Below are 21026 nucleotides of genomic sequence, written 5' to 3'. Positions count from 1 at the left end.
TCCCAGATGGTGCAGACTGACCAAGGTGGAAGGAAGCTGCATCTCATAAGTTATGAATTAATCAGGAGTCTTGAGTAGGTAATATCTTCTCATACAACAGTTGGGAACAGTTCAAGAACCATGCTTAGCTCATCTCTAATTTTACCGTATGTGCAACTGCTCACAATATACCGTGTATCAATATATTCAGGTGTTGGGTTGTTTTTTAATTTACTCACTACTGGACCTTGGAGGTCTGTACTTTTCCTCACATTTCTCTTGTTGAAAATTTCTACTGATACCACAAATGGAACTAGTGCTTTCGTACAGCAAATGAGCTACAAATAATAATTTTAAATATCTGAGATGATGGACAATTTTCAAAGGACCACCAAGCTCCCTGTGTGCACCTGTATATACAGGAAATCTCATCTGTCTTTAACTGCTCCTGCCTTGAAGTAAAATCCAGTTAAAGTATAAAGTGCATAGTGTGGATTAAAACCCTAAGAAATAACAAACAATGTGTCTGCCTTCCACAGATGATTAATTTTGCTTAACAGCTGAACCACCACCCTCTTTGTCTTCTGGTTTTTAGTTTAGTGTTACCTAGGCTGAGAAAGGCCAGCCAGATGTAAGCAAAACTATTGTAAACTGAGACATTTCTGTAATATGCTGTTAAGGGAGAGTTAAGTAAACCAGTATCAAGACACTGTCCAGTTGGGATGTGTAAATATTATTGTGTGCTTCTTGGCCCACTTAGCAAATACTTTCTTTTCTGTGATAAACCTGTGGCCTCCATATGGAGCATTTTCATGGAGAAAGTATTCCTCACACTCATCTCTTCCTGGCTCATAATAGTGGTAGGGAACTTTGCGAAAGCCTTCTGACCTAGGGAGAAGAAAGATATACTTCAGTACTGTCTTCAAGAAAAACATAAATATATAACACACCTGAATACAAGATACAAGCATCCTGGCTTGGATCAGCAATAGTGTGGCCAGCAGAAGCAGGGCAGTGATTGTGCCCTGTTCTCAGCACTGCTGAGGCCACACCTCAAATCCCCTGTTCAGTTTTGTCTCTCTCACTACAAAACAGACACTGAGGTGCTGGAGTGAGTGCAGAGAAGGACAAAGGAGCCAGGGAAGGGTCTGGAGCCCAACTCCCACCAGGAATGACTGAGGGAGCTGAGAGTCTTCATCCTGGAGTAAAGGCAGCTCTGGAGGGACCTTATTCTTTACAGCTGCTTGAAGGGGGGTTGTAATGAGGAGAGGGTTGGTGTTTTCTCCCAAGGAACAAGTGACAGGACATGAGGAAATTGCCTCAAACTGCATCATGGGAGGTTCCAATTGGATATTTGGAAAAATTTCTTCACCAAAAGGGATGTCAAGCACTGGAACAGGCTGCCTGGGGAAGTGGTTGACTCACCAGCCCTGGACGTATTTAAAAGATGTGCAAATGTGGTCCTTGGGACACAGTTTAGTGCAGACATTGAACTCAATGATCTTAAAGGTCTTTCCCAACCTAAACAATTCTATGAATGACCTGAAATCCTGTCCACATGTCAGCACTTGAACTCCTTTGCTAAAATGTATGGGCTTTCATTACATCCCAGTTCCTCGGAGATTTCCTGAGGCAGAAGAAGCTCAGTGCATCTCTCAGCATACACTGATCTTACCTGCCAGTGAGAAGCCAATGGGCTGGCTCCTACAGGCACTGCACATTTTGTTTAACCTGTGATAACTCAGCCCACAAGGCTCCCTCCCTAAGCAAAGTCTTCTCACTGGACATCCTAGCTATTGAAACTGGTTCTTGAACTGGCTGAACAGGGCAGTTATAAGAGTAACGTCCAATTTAAGTAGGCAATCCAGTCAGAATCACAGCTTAAAGGGGACATCCTTCCCTGCTGCCAACAGTGCTGTCATGGTGTTGACTGGTTTTACATCAGGGCTATGCAATGCCAGCTTGGCTGAGCTCTCTGAGGACAACCTTAGTCCTGTCACCCCTCATCCCAGGGTGCCTACTGTGTGTTTTCATAAACAAAGAACAACATATGTTCATTCTGTTCATTCCATCTGGATGACTCAATCAGTGAGATCTGCAAGTTCTAAAAAGTCAGCCTCTAATGTTAAGATATCCTAATTAAACAGCTGTGACTCAGATTCTGTTGTTTGTGACATTTTTTAGGTTCTGCCAGCAATGAGTCTCACACTGGAGTGACACAGAATGTGGAGTGAGAATCTGCACAAAGGCTTGACTTTAGGAGCTCGTGATGCACTGGACTGGTTATATGCAGGACTTGGGCCAGCTTAGGTACAGAAGAATAGATGTGTATGTACCACACATTGTTCATGACATCTCCTGCTTTTCTGAATGAATGAGGAACAGTTTCCTTTTATATTTTTCTACCATACACAGTAGATTAAAGTATTTAACTTGGACTTTTAAAAATCGTGTTTAGAATAATACTTCTGACCATAGGATTAATCCACTGTCACTCTAAGGTCACCAGCAGTAGTTGGTTGCAATTTATGTCAGTTTATGGTGATAAAGCTCACAGGACTTGTTTTATTATCTAATTAGAACCCTCTACTACTCAAAACAAGCCATATATAACCGAGAAAGTTCAAGTAGGTTGCTCAATGGTAGTGAAATGTAATTTCAGGTAACTATCCTGGGCTAATCATTTTATTTCACTTCCAGGTGTATTTGGTATTCAGAAAACAATGTATTAGTTTTTTTCCTCTATAGATTTGTTTTAGCAATGGAAGCAAGTACATTTTAACAAAAGAATATGAGCATACTTTTTTCCCACCTAATTCAGAAACTGCAAAAGATCTTTGATTAAAAATAGCTCCTTATGACATCTGATGTTAGATTTTGTAAATGTTTTTATCAACAGCACATGCCATATCAGGAGTGAATATGCTGACAATAGTGTCACATCAATGCAAAACACTGGGAAATGACTGCCTGATCCATTTTTTGGATTTATGATATTAAAATCAATTGTGAAATTTTGACAAGACATCAGAATTGTAGATGTATGAAAATAATTTTCTATGATCTTACTTGCAGTAGGTGTCATTTATCATCCCATAGACGTGAATTCCATAGCAGGCATCCATAGCCAAAATTAAGGTGAACCAACCCGTGCTGAGATATGAACCTGACTGGACGCTGTAAAAATACAACATACACAAAACACATTGCAATGAGAAATTATCAACACTTTATCAAAGAAATAAAATCTATTGCCTGGGACAAAAGGCATTAAGAAGCTTGACAATCTGTCAAAACCATACAATTACTTTGAATTATTTATAGATACGCTCTCATTCTTCCCAGCTTGGGGCCTCCAGCTATTGTCCACAGGAAAAAAAACATGTTAAATATCTGAAGTCAAACAATGCTTCTCCATTAAAACAGAAAATTATTTATTTTCACATCTGAAAGATAGTAATTAGTGGAGTTTGTAAAAAAAGATCGTTTACCAAAACACAAAATACTGTTAGAATTTGTGTTGTGCTCACATGAGTAGGCACCATCTTCTTCTGCAAGCAAAATCTTAATCTGCAGCGGGCTATCCTCAACCTGAAAATTCACACAGTAATGAAACTTCCAAGGATGTTTTGGTACAAAACCATCTAATACAACGTTCTGAAAACCAAAATTCTGTGCACATCCCTTTACATAATTTTGTGTTATCATTCTTCAAGCTACCATAGCAGAGAGAAAACCACAAGAGGATAGTGCCCAGATTGACAGTCTTTGCTCAAATGACTAGATATATTCCATCAGCCCAGAAGTATTACCTGCACCAGAAAAATTACATGTGTAAGGATGTGGCTCACAGACTGGTTGCTTGAGCAAACACGTGCATTGTTAACCACAAACCAAATCCTGCTGGCTCTGCTCACACAAATGTGACCAACTGGGGACTGGGAGTCAATGGAGTTATCCAGATAACCTGGGCATGAAGGACTCACTGCTTTCAAACCTCACCAGTAGTGAGAGCACACTCAGCCCTTACTGCTCATGAACTGGTTGGAGTCCAGATTTGTGCATGTATTGCTTTCAGTTTGACTGTAATCAGTGAAAATAATTATCTTTAAATTATTTTAAAATGCCCCATTTCCAAAGAAAGATGCCACAAAACCATCTTAACAGAGCACCTTAATAGAGCTGGGTGTGAGTGAGAGGAGGGGATATATGAGCTTTCTGCCACACCTGTAAGCTCTTAGATTTTGGGTATGGCAGGGAGCAGTGTGTTCTCCATCCTAAGTTAAAGCAGCCTAATGTTTGTACACAATTAAGTTTTGCTGTAAAAGAACTCCCAAGTAAGCCTATGTGCAATCAGTTATTGCCACCAACAAAATGTTCTGAAAACATTTTCATCCTGGGGTACAAATAAAATTTTCATGTGGAAAAAAAAACCCCTATAGCAATTTACCCAGCCTACAAGCCCCAACTTCCCTGTGAGACAGAAGAACCAACCTCAGGTGTTTTCTCCAGTTCAGAGCAAGAATGTACTCCAGTCTCCTGCCTGCCTCCTCCTGTATCAATATACCAATCAGTGGCTTTTAGCACAGATCCTGTGTTACATCCTTGCTCAAGCTGAACTAAATACTACTTAAGACAATGGGTGAAAAAGTAGTTGTACAACCTTTGTCATGACAATTACCTGGCACATACAGGTCTGAGATTCAGATTCCTTCCCTGTGTAATACCTTTTATTATGGATACTAGAAAAGCTCCAAGAGCTTTATGTTCCTAAAGAAATTCCAGTACACTCCAGTTTAAGTAAACCTTTGGTTTTTTTTAGTGAAAAACTATTGCCTCAATTCCCAGAGCTGAGTCCAAGAACACTGAAAGTAGCTAAACATTCTCTTCCTTGCCCATGTCTGTCCTCCTTCATGGCTGAGCTGGTGTGAACTTCTATCCCTGACTTTCCTGAAATATCCTTTCCCTTGGGGAAACAGCTAAGTATCTGTTTAGCTGCTTTTGTAAAGCACCTAAATCATAAAGCTGTCATGTAAAGCTAAATCATACTGGAAATAATAAATAAAGGGTTAACTTAAACTGAAGAACGACAAGTGGAAACTAAAAGCAGGGTGTCAAACACCCAGGTTTCATTAGGTGGAAACCAACTGTAATTGTGCTGCTTTTTTTGACACCTTTATAGCCACGAAAGTGTACAGCTGGTTATCTGCCCCATCAGGATCTTCATCTCTTCAGCCAGAATGTTCTGCTACTGTCTAGCAGGGAGAATTCCCAATCCAATTCATGTTATTTCAAAATAACATTCTGCCATGATAAAAGGCTGCATTGCTTCTAACTTGCTTTCTGCTCTTGCACCAGGAAAACACTGGCCTTGAGCTTTCAAAGGATTTTAGAATCATAATAACCATTTATAAGAACACAATGAAGATCAGGACCCTTCCGATAATGGAGGTTTATTGGAGAGCACTATATTGACAGCAGCATCTGAAATTTGCTATACTCAGGAGGAAAAAGGAATTTTAAAAAAGAATTAATCAATATTTCATGTCTTGTTTTAACACCATTGGACCTCAGTCCTCTCATCTATATACTGCACTGGCAGGATAAATAAAAACAGCAGAGTGAGTTCCTAGGTACCTTCCCTGGGAGATGAAGTACATGACAGAATACAGATTATATACTTTAAACCAAAGCACTTATATTCATCCCATTTTTTCCTCTGAAGATGCACAGGGATATGAGGGAATATACTTAAGCAGTGGAGATTCTGGATGATTTGGTAACACCTTAGAATTCAATCTGATACCATAAACATGCTTTCAAAATTCTAATGAAAGCAATATTAGAAATGCGAAAACAATTTTAGCTGTCCCTAAAAAGCTATAAATCTCCGAATACCTTTTAAAATATCATCCCATAAAACTGTAGTGCAAAGCAATGTCTCAGCCCTTGCTATTATGCTAACACTGTGCACTCAATTTCCCTCTCTACAGGAGAGTTTTACATGTTTCTTGGTCAGGGGGTTTGGAGACTCATTAGAAAAAGAGTTCCTCTTGTTACTGTAATTGCACTCAAATTTCAAATTTTACACATAGGAAATAAAAAAATCCTCCATTTATGTGTAGCATAAGGCTATGGAACCACACAAGTCTAGGGGAAGGAGGACATGAATCCCAAAACAGAGTAAACAAGAGTTTGTTAAACATCATCTGCAGAACTACAGCAGGCAGATCCATTGTGATATATGTATGTGCAACAATCCCAAAATTGTTTCCTATGGCGCAGAGAGACTTTTTTTCATAGTATAAAATTAATGGGGTACCAGATCTGGACAGGAAATTGTCTCAACAGCTCAGGAGAAAATAATGCACTGTTTTTCAAAATACACTTTTAAAAGGATGGCTTTGCTTTCAAGACATGATTTACAGCTGCAAGCAGCAATAAAAGGGCAATGCTCACAAAAAGTTACTTTGTTTACCTTACAAATGAAACCTTATTTTGCATACTTCCAGCTTTATTAGTGGTCTTAAAGAAATGATAGTTATAGGCTGTAATTCACTCTGCTAAATACCATCCACCATTTCAGAAAAGTACATAGGCATATGCTGAACATTAAAGACATGAAAAGACCAGTGGAATCAACTTAGTTAAAATGCTTGAAACGAAGTATATGCTTGCTTATCTTGCTCTTAGTGAAGGTTTAAGTGCTTAAAATGTCATTATTTAATCTCAGAATATAAAAGTAAGCTCCAAGATTAATAGTTACTTGAAAGTTTTAAGTCTCAAAACATAGAATTTGCATTTTTAGTAATGCCTTCCACAAACTCCAGCAGAAAGAACTGACTACAGTTTCTCACAACATGTTACAAAAGAGACTGGCATTCTATATTTCAGAAGAAAATAGAAAAATGCACTTTTAGGATTGCTAGAGTTGTAATACATAACACATAAAGTTTTAATTAACATTTAATTTAAAATAAAAGCAATTAGACAGGGCTCTTCAGCTTTAACTTTCCACTATTAAAAAAAAAAAAAAAGAATAAGAAATTGATTTAAAGAAGATGGAATAGAGAATGCACCCTAAAAATGCTGGCAACTGAAATTCATCTTCTATGACATCTATAACTGTGCTTTGATGTAGGCTAAATGAAGGAAAAACTCATTCTTCCTGTCACTGGGGGTAAATGGAAGAACATAAAATATTTTCTTGGTGATCCAGGGCAGGTGAGTTCAAATCGAGTAAAAGTTTTGTTGTCACTTGAGTTCTGATTTTAGCACAAAATTCCAGGAAGTTCTTTTCTTCATTCAATTGTTCCAGGATTTTTTATGTGTACAATCAATTTTAGTTCTATGGTTCAATGGACTGTAATTTCCAGTGGGGACTTCAGTGGTAAAAAATAAAAATGAAAGGCAGAGAAGATGTCTACACAAGCAATTGCATGTCAATCTGATTGCAGAAAGAACTTAGAAGTCTATTTTTTAATTCTTTTGGGAGAAACTAGAGATCACAGAAGGTCAATTAAGAGTGTTAATTAAGATAAAACCGAGGAAATTTAGTACTTCAAAAAGCTATTAATTAACAGAGAGCTTGCCAAAAGCATTAGATAGACACTTTTCATTTTTGACTTAATTTCAAAATATTGCAGTAAAGTAAAATTCAACAGTGACAGATTGAAATGACAAAATTCTCCAGGCCAATTAATTGACAAAAAATATATCCTTTCATAAAGGCTGTTTATAGAATCTAATCCTCAGATGACTCTCCTACCAAACTACTGAATCAGCAGCAGCTTTATTTGCAGCAGCTTGTCAGGCCTCTTGATTAATAAATAAGTATAAATAAGAGTATTGGTCTAAATAAGAGATCTATAACACACAGAGTAGAGGCTTTATAATGTGAGAAGCCCTTCCAACAAAAAGGTTTGTTAAAATGATTCAAAATAAACGAAATATTTTCAAAAATATGTCAGAACTAACTTAGGCTATGTTCAGGTAGAATTGTCTCTGGTACTTATTTGTATCTGTGGTGCATCAAGAGACCATTAATCCTCTGGGAGGGGGTCAGGGTACTCTGGCTTTTGCCTGGCACTCTGTCACCTGCCCTGTGTCAGCCTCACCTGTGACTGGTCCTTGGGAATGAGGGCAGAAGGTACAAGTCCCCTCTGCACTCCCTTGTTAAAGACAATCCCCTTTTTTTCTCCCTGGGTTTCTCTGGGTTTTTGCTTTGCTGAATCACAGTACATTTCCTTACAACTAAAAATACAGGAAATTTATCTGCCAGTGCATACTGGTGATCCACTACCCAATTCTATACTAACCAAATTAATGCTTCCATTGTACTTATGTTGACTGAGACGTCTGGGCTTTTTGGTTTTTGGGTTTTTTTTTCCCTGAGGAAGCATCTCTGAGTACAGCTGCTGTAAAACTCTTCTGCTTTGCCAAATTAAACACCCACATTCCCCAAGTCACAGCTTTGGTCTACGCCTTTCTCTTCACATCAGATGTAGGTTTGTAAATGACAGATTGGAAGGAGTTGGCAGGAAAATGCACCCACACCTGAGAGAACAGCAAGGCTCTCACCTCTCCCCTGAGGAGCACATGCACTTCTCTTGCCAGAGAGCTGTTTTTCTGAGAAGAGTAAAGGAAGCACCTTTGGTACAGGAGAAAGGCAAAACTCTAAATCCTGAAGATTATCTGCCCTAGCCTGGATTTATTTCTGTTTTCTCTAAGACATGGTACTTTGTTTCTAATTATTTCATTACATACTTTCTGAAGTAAAAAGAGCACAAGAAGAGCAAAGAAGATGCAAGCACAGAGAATTGATTTTAGCTGGTAAAAATGGTTGCTATTTCTGCATTATAAAGATACCTGTTAGGCAGCCATTTATCATAATTATTCATTCTTTTGTATGTGTCTGTGTGTATGTGAGTGTATACACGTTTGCTCTGCCTTCCATAGTGGTGCAGGACATCTAATAATAAACAGCTGTGCCCCTCTGGCAGTGTCTCACACATCTTGCTTTAGGTCATTCTGAAAAGTGAAACATTTATTCATGGACAGATGTTTTGTTAGCCATCATGTATAGTTTTATGCAAAGCTCAAACAAGTGGAATGCATTATGAAAAGCACAGACCACATTCCAGATTCAGGCAGTGACTGTGCCCAGCAAGATGCACCTGGGTATGGAGAAGGGATGCGCTCCAGCCAGCCCAAACTCTTGGTAGATCATCCCTATTGTGAGTCCTGAAAATAAGCTGCAGTTGGATGGCATACTGTTCAATTAATCTCCAGAAATATTTGCTTTCTGTTTATATTAATACTGCACCAATGGAACACAGGGACAAGAGTCCATTTCAGCTGAATTTACTATAAACCTGCAGGAAAGGCTACTCCCAGGACACAAACTGGCCCACAAGAATCTCCCCCCACAATCTGATTTAAAAAGAGATGTAACAATTAATAAACCCCATGTCAAAATGGCATTGAAAAAAGACAGGAAGAACACTTATGAATGATCACAAAAAGGAGCAGATAAATGATGGCTTTGTATTTAACTGCATCTAATTTAAAAAACATCAAAACTATCTGACTTACTATTTACTTATTATTTTGGGCAAGACAGGCAAAATCAACATTAGAAGTAAGGACTAGTCTGTTACTACAATTACAGAAATAGCTGAGGCATCTGCTTGGGTATTTAACTTATGGATTTATTTTCAATCTTTGTGTTGTGTACATTTTCTAATTTATTTCCATTCTTTCTTTGTCTATTCAATACATTCATGGAAACCTGAAACAAAGAGGAAAAAAACCAAGGCAGCAGCTCGAGAAAATTGACTTCTGCTGTCCAAGCTTCTGTAGTTTCCTCATTTCTGATTCCTGGCCCTGACTTCGATGCATCTCAGTTCAGTCCTGAACTCAGGCAACGAGACAAGGAAGTTACTTCACCCAGGCAGAGAGGGCTCCTTCACACACCTCTGCTGCTGAACTCAAAGAAGAAAAGCAGAATTCCTGTTTATCCAGGGTGATTGCAGAGGTCCAGCTTAGTGCAAAGCACACAGAAGAGAAACAAGACTAAAGAATTATAATTGTAAACTCTGCCCTCCAGCCTATATATTGCACATATATATTATTTCAATGAGATTCTCATGCATTCTCAAACCTGTGCTAATCTCTTCAAGATGAATGGCATCCCCTGTAGAGAACATGAATTGGTAGATGAATTTCTTACAGCTACTGGGCTTCTACAGTTTGCACTGAGTCTTTACTTAAGAACTGTCATCTTGGTGCAAACTGTTTACAGAACAGTAACCCCAATTTCAACCTTTTTTCTTCCCCACTCTCTTTCCTAATCCTTCTGTTTCCAGAAATACATATTTTCTTGATTTCTCCTGAGTCAAGATTCCTTATTTCCCTTTCTTGAGTACAGGCTGTGGTTGGAGCCACAGCCCATGCTATTGCCTGCACTCAAGTTATCAGCAGAAGATGCTTTTTGTGGGTGCCTGGGTTGCACTTATCCCCTGGGGTCTGCAGTCGAGCAGTTTATGCACAATCACAAACAACCTCGACCTGCTGCAGCTGCACCATGCAGAAAGAAGGGCAAGGCTCCACACATCTCCATTTGCACTTGGATTTTGTTGATGAACAAAATGTATGTTTAAATGAGGACAGGATGCACAGAAATGTCACCCATTACAAACATGCCATTATGTTTAGAACAAAGGAAAACTAAATTCACGTAAGCAGGTTTGGGGGCTAAACTGTTGGCATCTTTCTCTTCAAAAATCACCTGAGTAAAATTCATTCCATGCTTAGGAAGACTGTTTACCAGGAAATGCAGCTCCTCTGGTCAATGGCAGCAGAGCACTTGCTCCACAGGATAATTACTTATGCTCACAGTGGTTCAATCAAATGGCAGGTGATGCCAAAATGTCCCTGGTTGTGGCACCATGATGTAACCCTGTCCCACTGCTCCCCACCTCCTACTGGACTCTGCTGGGCTGAAGAATTACTGCAATCCCTGGTGGCTGTGACAAAGGGAGTGACAGCTGAAAGCCTGGCACAGGTCTCAGGGCTGGTGCCACAGTTTTCTGTAGGGCAGCTTTATGTGCTCTTCTCTTCACCAGTAGCTGCATCCAGTTTGCTGAGTCCTGGTTCAATATTTTCACACAGCGTGAAAGGGAGTAGAGAAGGATTTAGATTTTCATCCTTTGTAACCAAAAATGAATCAAAACTAAAAACTGTGCCAAGCGGAAGAAAAAAGACAACAGGGCCTTTTCCCTGCATCTCCATTTAAATCAATATTTGCTGTCTTGGGTCTGCACATTTTTCTACAGGGAGGATATAAACTAAACAGAGCTGCAGTTAATCCAGGATCCCTGAAGAGATTTAATTAAGGAGGCTTTCCCACCCTTTTCTTTTGGTATTAAAGGGCACTCACTACTCCTAGCTGCATATTTTAGTGAAATGTATTGTAGGTGAATACAGAAGAAATTTCTTGATTAGCTCTTACCGTCTCAATACAAGATACTGAAAGGAGTTCATCTAACCTTGTCTGAAAGCAGCTTAAATTTTTCATAAAAACATTTCTTTTAGGTTGGGTCTTTTTTATGTTGAAATTGAAAATACGATACAACTTTGTAAAGGTGTACATTGTATTTCTGTGACACTGGGATGTGAGCAGAGGCTTTTATAAAGATATTTTGTTTTACTGCTATGGTGAAAATGAAAGAATAGCTAGCATGAGATTGTATCTAACTCTGTTAATTTTAGAGGGAAGAACACTGGACCAGATACTCAGCTGACAGGACCCACACTGATGTACATCAGCTGATACCCTTTCAAATTTTCCACAGTCTGCAGTCATTGTAATAGTTCAAGCACTACCTCTTTGATATTGATATGGAAGAGAAGGCGATGTTACATTGTTCTCCACACATTTTGCATTTATCTGAGAACTTTGCTTTTTACCAGGATGGATGCCCATACGGAAAAAAAAAAAGCTTATGGAGGGCCAGAATGTTAACTGCAAGTTTTTCTTCTGAACAGATAATATTCACTGGAAAAAGAGAACTCAAACTCCACAGATTAGACCTTCATCAGTGCACCATCAACAACTCTTCTCCCCCCAGCTCTGGTATTCAGAAGAGCGTTTCCAAGTATTCTAAAATTCATTCCTAATTTGTTGCTAAATTACTCACTGATTATTTACATTACAGTAGCACTGTGACTCCTCACTGTGCAAGGCACTGTACACACACAGCAGTTCTTGAACCAAGGAGCTTAACAGTCAAACACCCAAGAGAAACCGATTCTTTGGAGAGCATACCTGTCCTTACCCCTTGCACTGAACCACATCATAGAGCCGTGTTCTCTGGAAGTGCATCCAGAGCCACAGAGCTCTTCTCTACACTGCCTATTTGCACTAACCAAAAGTTCATCTTAGATTATGGAACATCAATATTTTTAGCAAAAACGAGTCTTAAATCCAGACAAATTATTCTGATATGGAAAAAGGAGGTAAAAATAGAACTTGCGTGGGTCTGAATTTTAATTCAATTGCAAAAGGCCATAAAGTAACCCATCAGTCAAGCTTTGAAGATTAACTGCTAATTAACACAGATGTTGCCTTCCCTTTTACTACTGTAACTTTCTCCAGATTAACTTCTCCTTAAAGTATAAAAGGAACAAAATATTTCTCTTTGCTTTTCTTTCTTTTCCTTTTTGACATACATTTTAATGAAGCACACACACATACATGGATGTCATATTACGGTTTAGTATCAATATTAGGGTCTTGCTTATTTTCCATCAAAATGGATCAAGTCTTTCACTGCTTTCTTAATTAACTCACCTCTGTCCAAATATCAAGAAAGAAGCAAACAATCCTCACATCTGAGCTACTGAAACTTCCTCTAACTCCCCCACTGCTTGGCTTACATAGCAGGTGGCTTTCTGAAGGGCACCTTTTGCTCATGCACATTGCATGAGCAGGAGAGGTCAAAGTCTAACTAAAGCCTCACTTCAAATATAGGGCCCCAAATCCTGAGGACACCCAGGATTAGCTTTTGTCATTCCCCTTCTGTTCCCCCAAAGTCACTATATTTATGCAGCAGGGTCTTCTGAAGGCCAGGTGCTTGCAGCCACTGGTTCAAATACCTACCCTGGAGGCAACATCTTGATTGTAGGCAAACACATTTGGCAGAACCAAGACTGGCACAAGTTCTTCTCTCAGATGGCAGCCTTTAGAAAAAGCATGGTAAAGCAAACACTTCAGAAAAGCAGGAGACTGCCACAGAGAAGCTCACAGGAAGAGGAACTAGGGGTCACAGTTGATTTCCTACTATCCCACTGAACAGTTTCTTCAACACTGGACAATTTCAATATATATTATTCCAATATTCATTGAATAGTCTGCAGGAGGTTAATAGTACAAGTGGAAGCTTTGAGAAAAATCTCCATACTTATTAGAATGGCAGTTAAATGCTCGAAACCAGAATTTTTATGGCTTCTCTGCTATCAACTGAAGTAGCAAATTAGTTAATTTTCCAAGTCTTTCGCAATCCAGCTTTTTGAGAATAATAAACACAAGAATCATCATACTAATCATCTAGGCAGCTCACTGTCAGCCTAAACTAATGCCTAGGTATCAAGAATGGTGAGGACTTCAGCTAGCACCAGGAATATGATATTTACAGTGAGCCCGAGTGAAGCGGGATTCGTGAAGTGGGACAGTGGTCCTCTGCTTTATAAATAAATGATCTGATTTCTCTTCCACATTTTACTGCTCTCAGTAACATCATCTTCTCAGCAATTCCCAGTAGCAGCTAGTTAAGAGTTGGCAATGTTACCACAGAATTGTGCAGGGAAGCAGCTCCTTGAAGGCCACACATGTGACAGGACCCATCAGAGGAGCTTGTGGCTGCTTCCCTGGCACCAAGTTCAGGACATCACAGTTAATTAAATTCTTATCTTCAAGATTTGCATAACAAACATTAAAACAAGTTAATTCTTTACAACTGGAAACTGCAACCTGCTTGCCACAATTTAGCTGACTCAAGTCTAGACTACATCCTCTTGGCACCAAACTGTAAAATCTAGAACTGACTAAAATCTGTTCTATGGTTACATGACAGAGAACCTCAGGTAACAGTAGGAGCTGCACTACTGGAAGGAATTCCACATTAAAAATTAAGAATTCAATCACATACAATAGCAGAGATAGTGTCACAATTAGCTTTACAAAACAACATCATTCTTTATAAAGCTCCTTCTTTGCCTCTTCATGCTATGTGCCTGATAAGCCCTTGCCAACAAAGACATTATACTAATTACAATTAGTTATACAAAGTGTAGGACAACTTAAATGATTTATTGATTTTTTTCCTCGCAAAATAAACGTTATTTTGAATTCCAAATATACAGTAAGAAAAAATAAAACAGAAACCACAGATGGCATGTTCAGTCCAGACACGTATGAATGTGAATATACTTACAGGGACACTCAATCCATTTAAAACTTTAATCTTTTCCCTGGAAAAATCATTGCAGAGTAGGTTTTATGCAATTAAATTAATTTTTCCCTGAGCAGAGATTTTTAAGGTACAAAACCAAGAGCTGAGCTGTTTTAAAAAAACCCTTAGAATAAAGAAGATCTTCCACCAATTTTTTTCTTAATGTCTTCAGGTCAACAAATAAAAGTATGCACATTTGTCATGCAATATTAATGTGGCACTATGTTTGCCTTGTATATAATTATTATCTACATGCAATCTGAAGACATAAAAGAATCTGAAGTTGTATTAAATAACTTTCTGTGTTAACTATCAAACTGTGGTAATGACCACTTCATACCTAGGCATGCAAATAACCAATCTTTCTGCTTCAGTTTTTTGGGAACTCTTTCTAAGAACTACTACTCTCCTTTGCCCTCCATCCTGCAACATCCTGTAACCATATTGAGAATTTGCTCCTCCTGTGAATATCTTCGTTGTTCAAGTGTATTTCCAGGAAGGATTTATAGCACTCAGACTCTGAGCAGAACATAGCACTTGATCCTTCAGGGGAACCCTCTCATAAATTTATTCTGAACTCCTCTGAAGTTCCAAAAAAAATACCTACACTCACTGAAAAATGAAGAGCTGATCCAGTCTGATGTTCTCCCAGTCCTTTCTACATGCCCCATCTCCAGAGTGCCAATGCACTCAAGCACTTAGATGTAAACCTTCTGTGACACAGACAAGGAAGGTGCACAAGAGAAAAGGCTTAGACACGACAGACACCCCCAGGAAGGAGCAGGTTGACTCCCTGTTCTCTGAGTGCCTTTTGCCATTACACCAACCATTTTGTCCTCAGTCTTGTCAAGTGAAGGCACAGCACTTAGGAAAATACATTTCTCTTTTTTTCTGGTCCGCAAGTCAGCATTATCTGATTAGGTCTACTTCCTTGGGCTTGTTCAGTCTCGCTTATCAGACACACTGGAAAATATTTCCAATAATAAGCCAGCAGAAATCTGCCTTCATATCTGGTGTCAGGCTACATATAACAGAAATCTTTTCATTTTAGTTTTAAAGTATTGCTTCATTCAACAAGCCGACTGCTGGCTGACACACAATCTAACCTAAAGGCTATGGATCAGCAGGTAAATGCAGAAATTCTATTAGTTTTCAGACCCGAGGTTTACGCCTTTCATTTCAAATGAAATCAAAATCCTACACATGAATAGGTAAAGCACAGAGCAAAGATCCTTTCTTAAAACCATCCATTACATATTACATGAGTGCAAGGAAGAAAGCAGTTCCTGCATCGTGTAGATACTGTATTTCTTGTGCTCAGTGACTCTGGCAAGGAGGTAAATAGCAGACATAAAAGAGATCCATTCTGAGGAAAAATTAAAACCATGACGAACATTATATTGGGCAATGTGAAACCCTGCTAAGGTACAAAGACAGGCATAGTCAGATATGCTTGGTATTAACAAAGCCTCTCCAAGCTTGTATAAATTGGACTTCCTTAACTTAATCAGATTTTAAAAGTCATAATCAAACTTGTCTATGCTTTAAAGGTTTTGGAAATGAGCATCCTCATATAGGACCAGAAGAAGGAAATAGTGCAAAAGTGCATATTACAAAGCATTCAGAATATTGAGGAGAATAGTTATTTTTCCAAACTGAAAGAAATACCAGCAACAAAGAGAGTTTTCATTTCTTTGTTCTTTCTAGAAGTGTACACACCCAGCTTAATATATAAATACATGAGATTTAGGAATGATTGACTCCTAACTTCATTTTACTGTTTGCTCTAAAGAGATACATTCACTGGAAGTTCTCAGAGCATAGGCATCAGCATTTTGGCACACTATATGGACTGAATCCCCAAAATAACAGCAGAGAGCATAATTCACTTCTGGTGTGGTTCTACTTCACAATGGTGGATCATGATAGTCTTAGAGCAAGAAAATCAATTGTGATTACATGGTCACAAATATGATCACACAAATAATGGTTTGGATGTTTTTGCTGTAGGTCCTCTTCTGTGCATTCAGTTTAGGAAATTGTCACATGGCTTTGCTAACTTTTGAGGAAAAAATAAAGAAGAAAAGCATGACTTTTTGTTCCTTGAAAACTTGGCTGTAATATTTGTCTTTGGAATATGACATTAAACAGTAAAGAAGCTTGTTGGGCTCCCTTTTTTCATTATATAAGCCCTTATATAATACATAAAGCCAGATCTTTCATTTGTACTTTGGGTCTATTTGTATTTAATCTGCATTTTCTCCTGGCAATAGGTTTGATAGCCTCTAGTTACATTTTGTGCTGATGCTATCTTATAGCTTGATGAGAACAAGTGAGTTGGTATTCTTTATCATAGCTCTTAGCTATTAGAATACACAGCTCTCATTCATAGATATCCTTCACATTTTCTCCAGGAGAGGTAGAACTGTAGGTGTTACACAAACAAAAAGACATGTCACGTCAGCTGGCCTAGAGGGAAAGCAAACAAAAACATCAAAATGCAATGTCCAGGTCCAGCACTCCCTCAAGTCCAGTAAGTCAATTAAATCCCATCTTATGAAGAAATAAAAAGGCCCCAAACATGATAATTCTTGTTTATCTCACAGATTATAACAGAAATGATGCTTTATCTTGTCCTTTTGACAAGGTCTGATGGCAGCTCTTCTGATTCTGCACAAGTATTTTTGACAAGGAAATAGTACTCTGTAGTCTTCAGTCAAAGGCTGACCTAAATGGTGTTTTAAAAATAACATTTTGTTGGGTTTCATTAAACCAGGGTTGGACAAAGCTAATATAACATGTAAAATATAAAATATAAAATATAAAATATGATGTCTGAGCAGACACCATTGCTTATGTAGTACCTTTCATCACAAGAAGTTTTTAGTAGAATACATGCACACTGACAAATGCAGCCACTTGCACACTGCAATGGTAGAGGACAATTCAGGATGAGGATGAAGAACCATGTATCAAGTGAACTCCCCAAAAATATGGGAGATTCTCATTCAATGCTGGCAAGAATTGAAGACAAGAAGGAATACTGCTATGGAGCAGTTTCCCAATGCAGTCTTGAATTACCTTGCTCACCTAAGTATTGACCAGCTCTGACTACATTTAACTTGTTGGATCTGATGAGATCAGGTTGCATGGCTGCAAGTTTGTGATAAGAAGCCAGTATTAGAAATTGCAGATCTCAGAAAAGCAAGGCAAGAAAACACGCAACCCTAAACTGTTCATATGGAAATTATTCAATATAAACAGGTGGTTTCTTCCTGAACTGCTCCTATAATATTCCACATCCATGGATCATTATGGAGACCACGTGCATGTACAGACTATTACCTCCCCTCCTGGGTTTGCCAGCACTGCTCAGGGGTTTGTGATTTGACAGCAATGCCATTATCCTTTATCTTTATGCTGTGCAGAATCGCCCTCCATCGTGCAGTATTCATTATTCCACACTTTGTCATGCACTGCCTCTGCATGTGCATGTAACACACACTGACTACAGCCACTGATTGACAGGAACCACAGACACACTGCACTCACACCATCAGAGCACTCCTCATCCTCACAGGGCAAAGCAGCACACTGACACCAGTTTGAACATTAGAAGATCCCACTCTGTAAACACTGAATGATTTTAGTGGTGACATTATGACTTTGTTTTCCATCAGTTTGTTCCTAAGAGGATGTAAGAAATAAAAATGTATTTGTGAGGGAAGGAATAGAAATAAAACTATTTTATAGATTTCAGCAATTGTTCAAAAGCTTGAAAATAACAATACAGGTGTGGAGGGAGAAGAGAGAACATCTTCAATTGAGATAATTCAAGTTTGCCATTTACTTGTACAAGTATTACCAGAGAGCTGCTCTTCAACCAGGGAGCTGTCACTTCTCTGAACTTGACAGAAGCTTTGCTCTTTTTTACCTTTGTCTTTTTATTTGATTTCTCTGAGTGCAGGGAAAGGATTAGTTTGAAATAATGTTTTTTCCCTCCCACTGTGGAATGAGTTGCCCACCTCTAACTTGTAAAATACAGTGTAGACTAGGCAGACTCCATAACATTTAAACTGAGTTTACAGAGGCAACCAACAGAAACAGGCAACTGGAGTGGAAGCATTTTGCACAGAGCAGTGCTTGAAAAGATGCTAGATATCATCTCCCTCAGTCCTCAAATATCACAGTAGATGAGCACATAACTCAAACCTCATTTCTCCCAGGAACATTTTAAAAAATGCCTTTCCTACTGATTTCTGGAGTTTCCCTTTAAGAAGAGAGTCTGGGATGAAGGCATTACAAATATAAGATTATCTCCTCTTGATAACTTAGTTTGCTAGTGCATAAATCATATGAAATGTGATTCTGAATTGCATGAATGCATGAAAATTAGCCATGGGAAAACACACTGCAATCCAGAGGTGAAATCTACATTGGCAACATGTTCCTTTTAAAGCAGTTTGATGCTGCACACAAACAAGCCCTCATAGCTTTATGAAAGGTATGCAAGGACAAATATTATCATCAACAAGCAGAAAAGCTAAAGCTGGGGTGGACAAAGCCAGCCCTGTGCAGCTCAGCTCCATCTATGCTGAGCTCATGTACCATGCCCAGCCAGCTCAGCAGCCTGTCAGACCCTGAGCTGTGGGGTACAGGATGCTGCTGCTCCAGCTGTTGGTCAACACCAAACAGCTGGAGGTGGTTCTGGAGCACACAGTGCAGGTCTCTAACCTGCTCTGAGCAAAATAACCAGACCAGACCAACTCCTGGGCCTTGGCAGCACAACAGCAGGGGCAGCAGGGTCAGGAGTGGCTGTGTCTCAAAGCAGTGCAGCCAGGAATGTGAATCTTGGCCCTCCAGGAGTGTGCATTTGTCAGCCCTGCTAAAGCAGCTTCCTAGAATTTCTATTAATAGGAGATTGGAAAAAATAAACCCACCAGGAGAGAGCAAAATATCTGCTCTTGTGATTTGGGACAAGTAAATAGCTTCAAAATGGCCCTGTGCCTATAAAGACAATTATTGGAACCACATCTTTTCCAGCCTGGATTGAAGAATGCCTGGTATTCAGATCCAAAGATCATTGTTGCAATGGTAATTTCTTTGCCACTCCAGGAGCCTGAGTAGCAGACTCAGCTATGATTAAATCATTCAATTCACCTCTTTGTATCTCTTACCTGGCATGACACTGTTATTTACCTGAACCGTGGCTACAAACCCTCACAATTCAAATATTATACAATGCAAAGGACTAGTGCCAACCTGAGACAAGACCACCAGCAAAGCACTCCCCCCGAAGGAAACAATGCTGTCAGCTTCTCAGTACTTTGCCTTAGGTGCTCAGCTTTGTTCAAAAATAATAATGAAAAGAGGCAGAAAAGATATTTGACAAAGTGGTGAGGTGGAGGCTTACATGAAGATGGATTTTCATTCGGTAGCAGCAGGTTGGAGAGGCACGTTCTAGAAAATAGTATTTTTTTTCTTTTGTCTTCTTTTTAAGAGAAGAAAAAGTTTAAATCCAAATTAATTTTTATCAAATTTCCATTAAAATGAAGTCAAATTATTTATGTTCTTTGTGATCTCTTTTGGTTTTTGGTCTGACATTAAACTGCACTGTGCTTATATCTGAATGACTTTGTAGACAGAGGGCTTCAACTGCCCAAGAAATAAGAAATAGAATTTGCACAAAGTTGTGTTGAATTATTACATTCATTCACATTTTGGAGTGCTCCAAAATAAACAACAACCTTCTGGGCTTTGTTCCAAGTACTTTCTGCAGACAGACTTATTAAACTATTCACACACCTGTGAAAGCAGCAGGCACTGGATGGTTCGAGCATGCTGCTGGTAATGCCACGCTGGTGGGTTCAATCCCTGCATGGGACACTCATGCTAAGAGTCCCTTCCAACTCAGAATATTCTGTTATTCTGTGATTCTGACTTAGGAACTGAAGCACATGTGTCAGATATCCAAATGGCCTACTCATGGAAAACACAGCAGTACTCTCTCTGTCTCCAGACTCATAGCATCCAGCCCAGAGTAAGCTGCAATTGACAAAAGGTAAAACTAATTCCCAATCAATTGCACTGAGAGTGCACCACTACAGGACAACAGGAAGACAAGGTGCTTGGCAAATACAGGTTACAGAGACAAGTTATGGGATATCCCACAGGGCATCCACAGGCAGTGGCAAGGTGGCTGCTGCTATGGAATTTGTCCTAGCAGTTCCTGAATGACTCCCTTATGGGTGGGCAGTGTGCCAGCAATGTGCAATTGTGGTGGCAAAGCAAACGGAGGTCCATCTAAAAAGTGGAGATCCCTCTCTGCTTCTGCCCCCAAATCTCATAACTAAGTGGGATGTATGCTTGGTTTTTGTATGCAAAGAAAAACCTTCATCCTAGCCTGAATGCAGAGAACTTTTCAGAGTACAGAATTTCAAACAGGATTAAACCCCAGTAAATCCTCTTTTGCTGTGCAGACTGTCCTTTCACTGAACACAGGTTTGAAATATGGGGAAGCTGATTTCCCAGAGT

At 39.1% G+C, this 21026-nt stretch overlaps 1 protein-coding gene across 1 annotated transcript in view; it reads right to left on the bottom strand.

Moving 5' to 3' along the window:
* Positions 1-680: 680 nt before the first annotated feature.
* ST6GALNAC3 (ST6 N-acetylgalactosaminide alpha-2,6-sialyltransferase 3) overlaps positions 681-21026 on the bottom strand; it is a gene marked incomplete at both ends in the record, with an annotated part of 182030 nt that continues 161684 nt past the window's right edge. The window contains 2 exons of the mRNA XM_084211230.1: positions 681-867; positions 3049-3156. Of these exons, the coding sequence (XP_084067356.1) occupies positions 681-867; positions 3049-3156 (295 nt within the window). The remainder of the gene's footprint in view (positions 868-3048; positions 3157-21026) is intronic.

This window comes from Fringilla coelebs (assembly GCF_963513975.1).
Source record: "Fringilla coelebs genome assembly, chromosome: 9".
In the NCBI taxonomy this organism is placed as follows: domain Eukaryota; kingdom Metazoa; phylum Chordata; class Aves; order Passeriformes; family Fringillidae; genus Fringilla; species Fringilla coelebs.
Note: the sequence above shows the minus strand (reverse complement) of the source record. Positions and strands in the feature narration are given on the sequence as shown.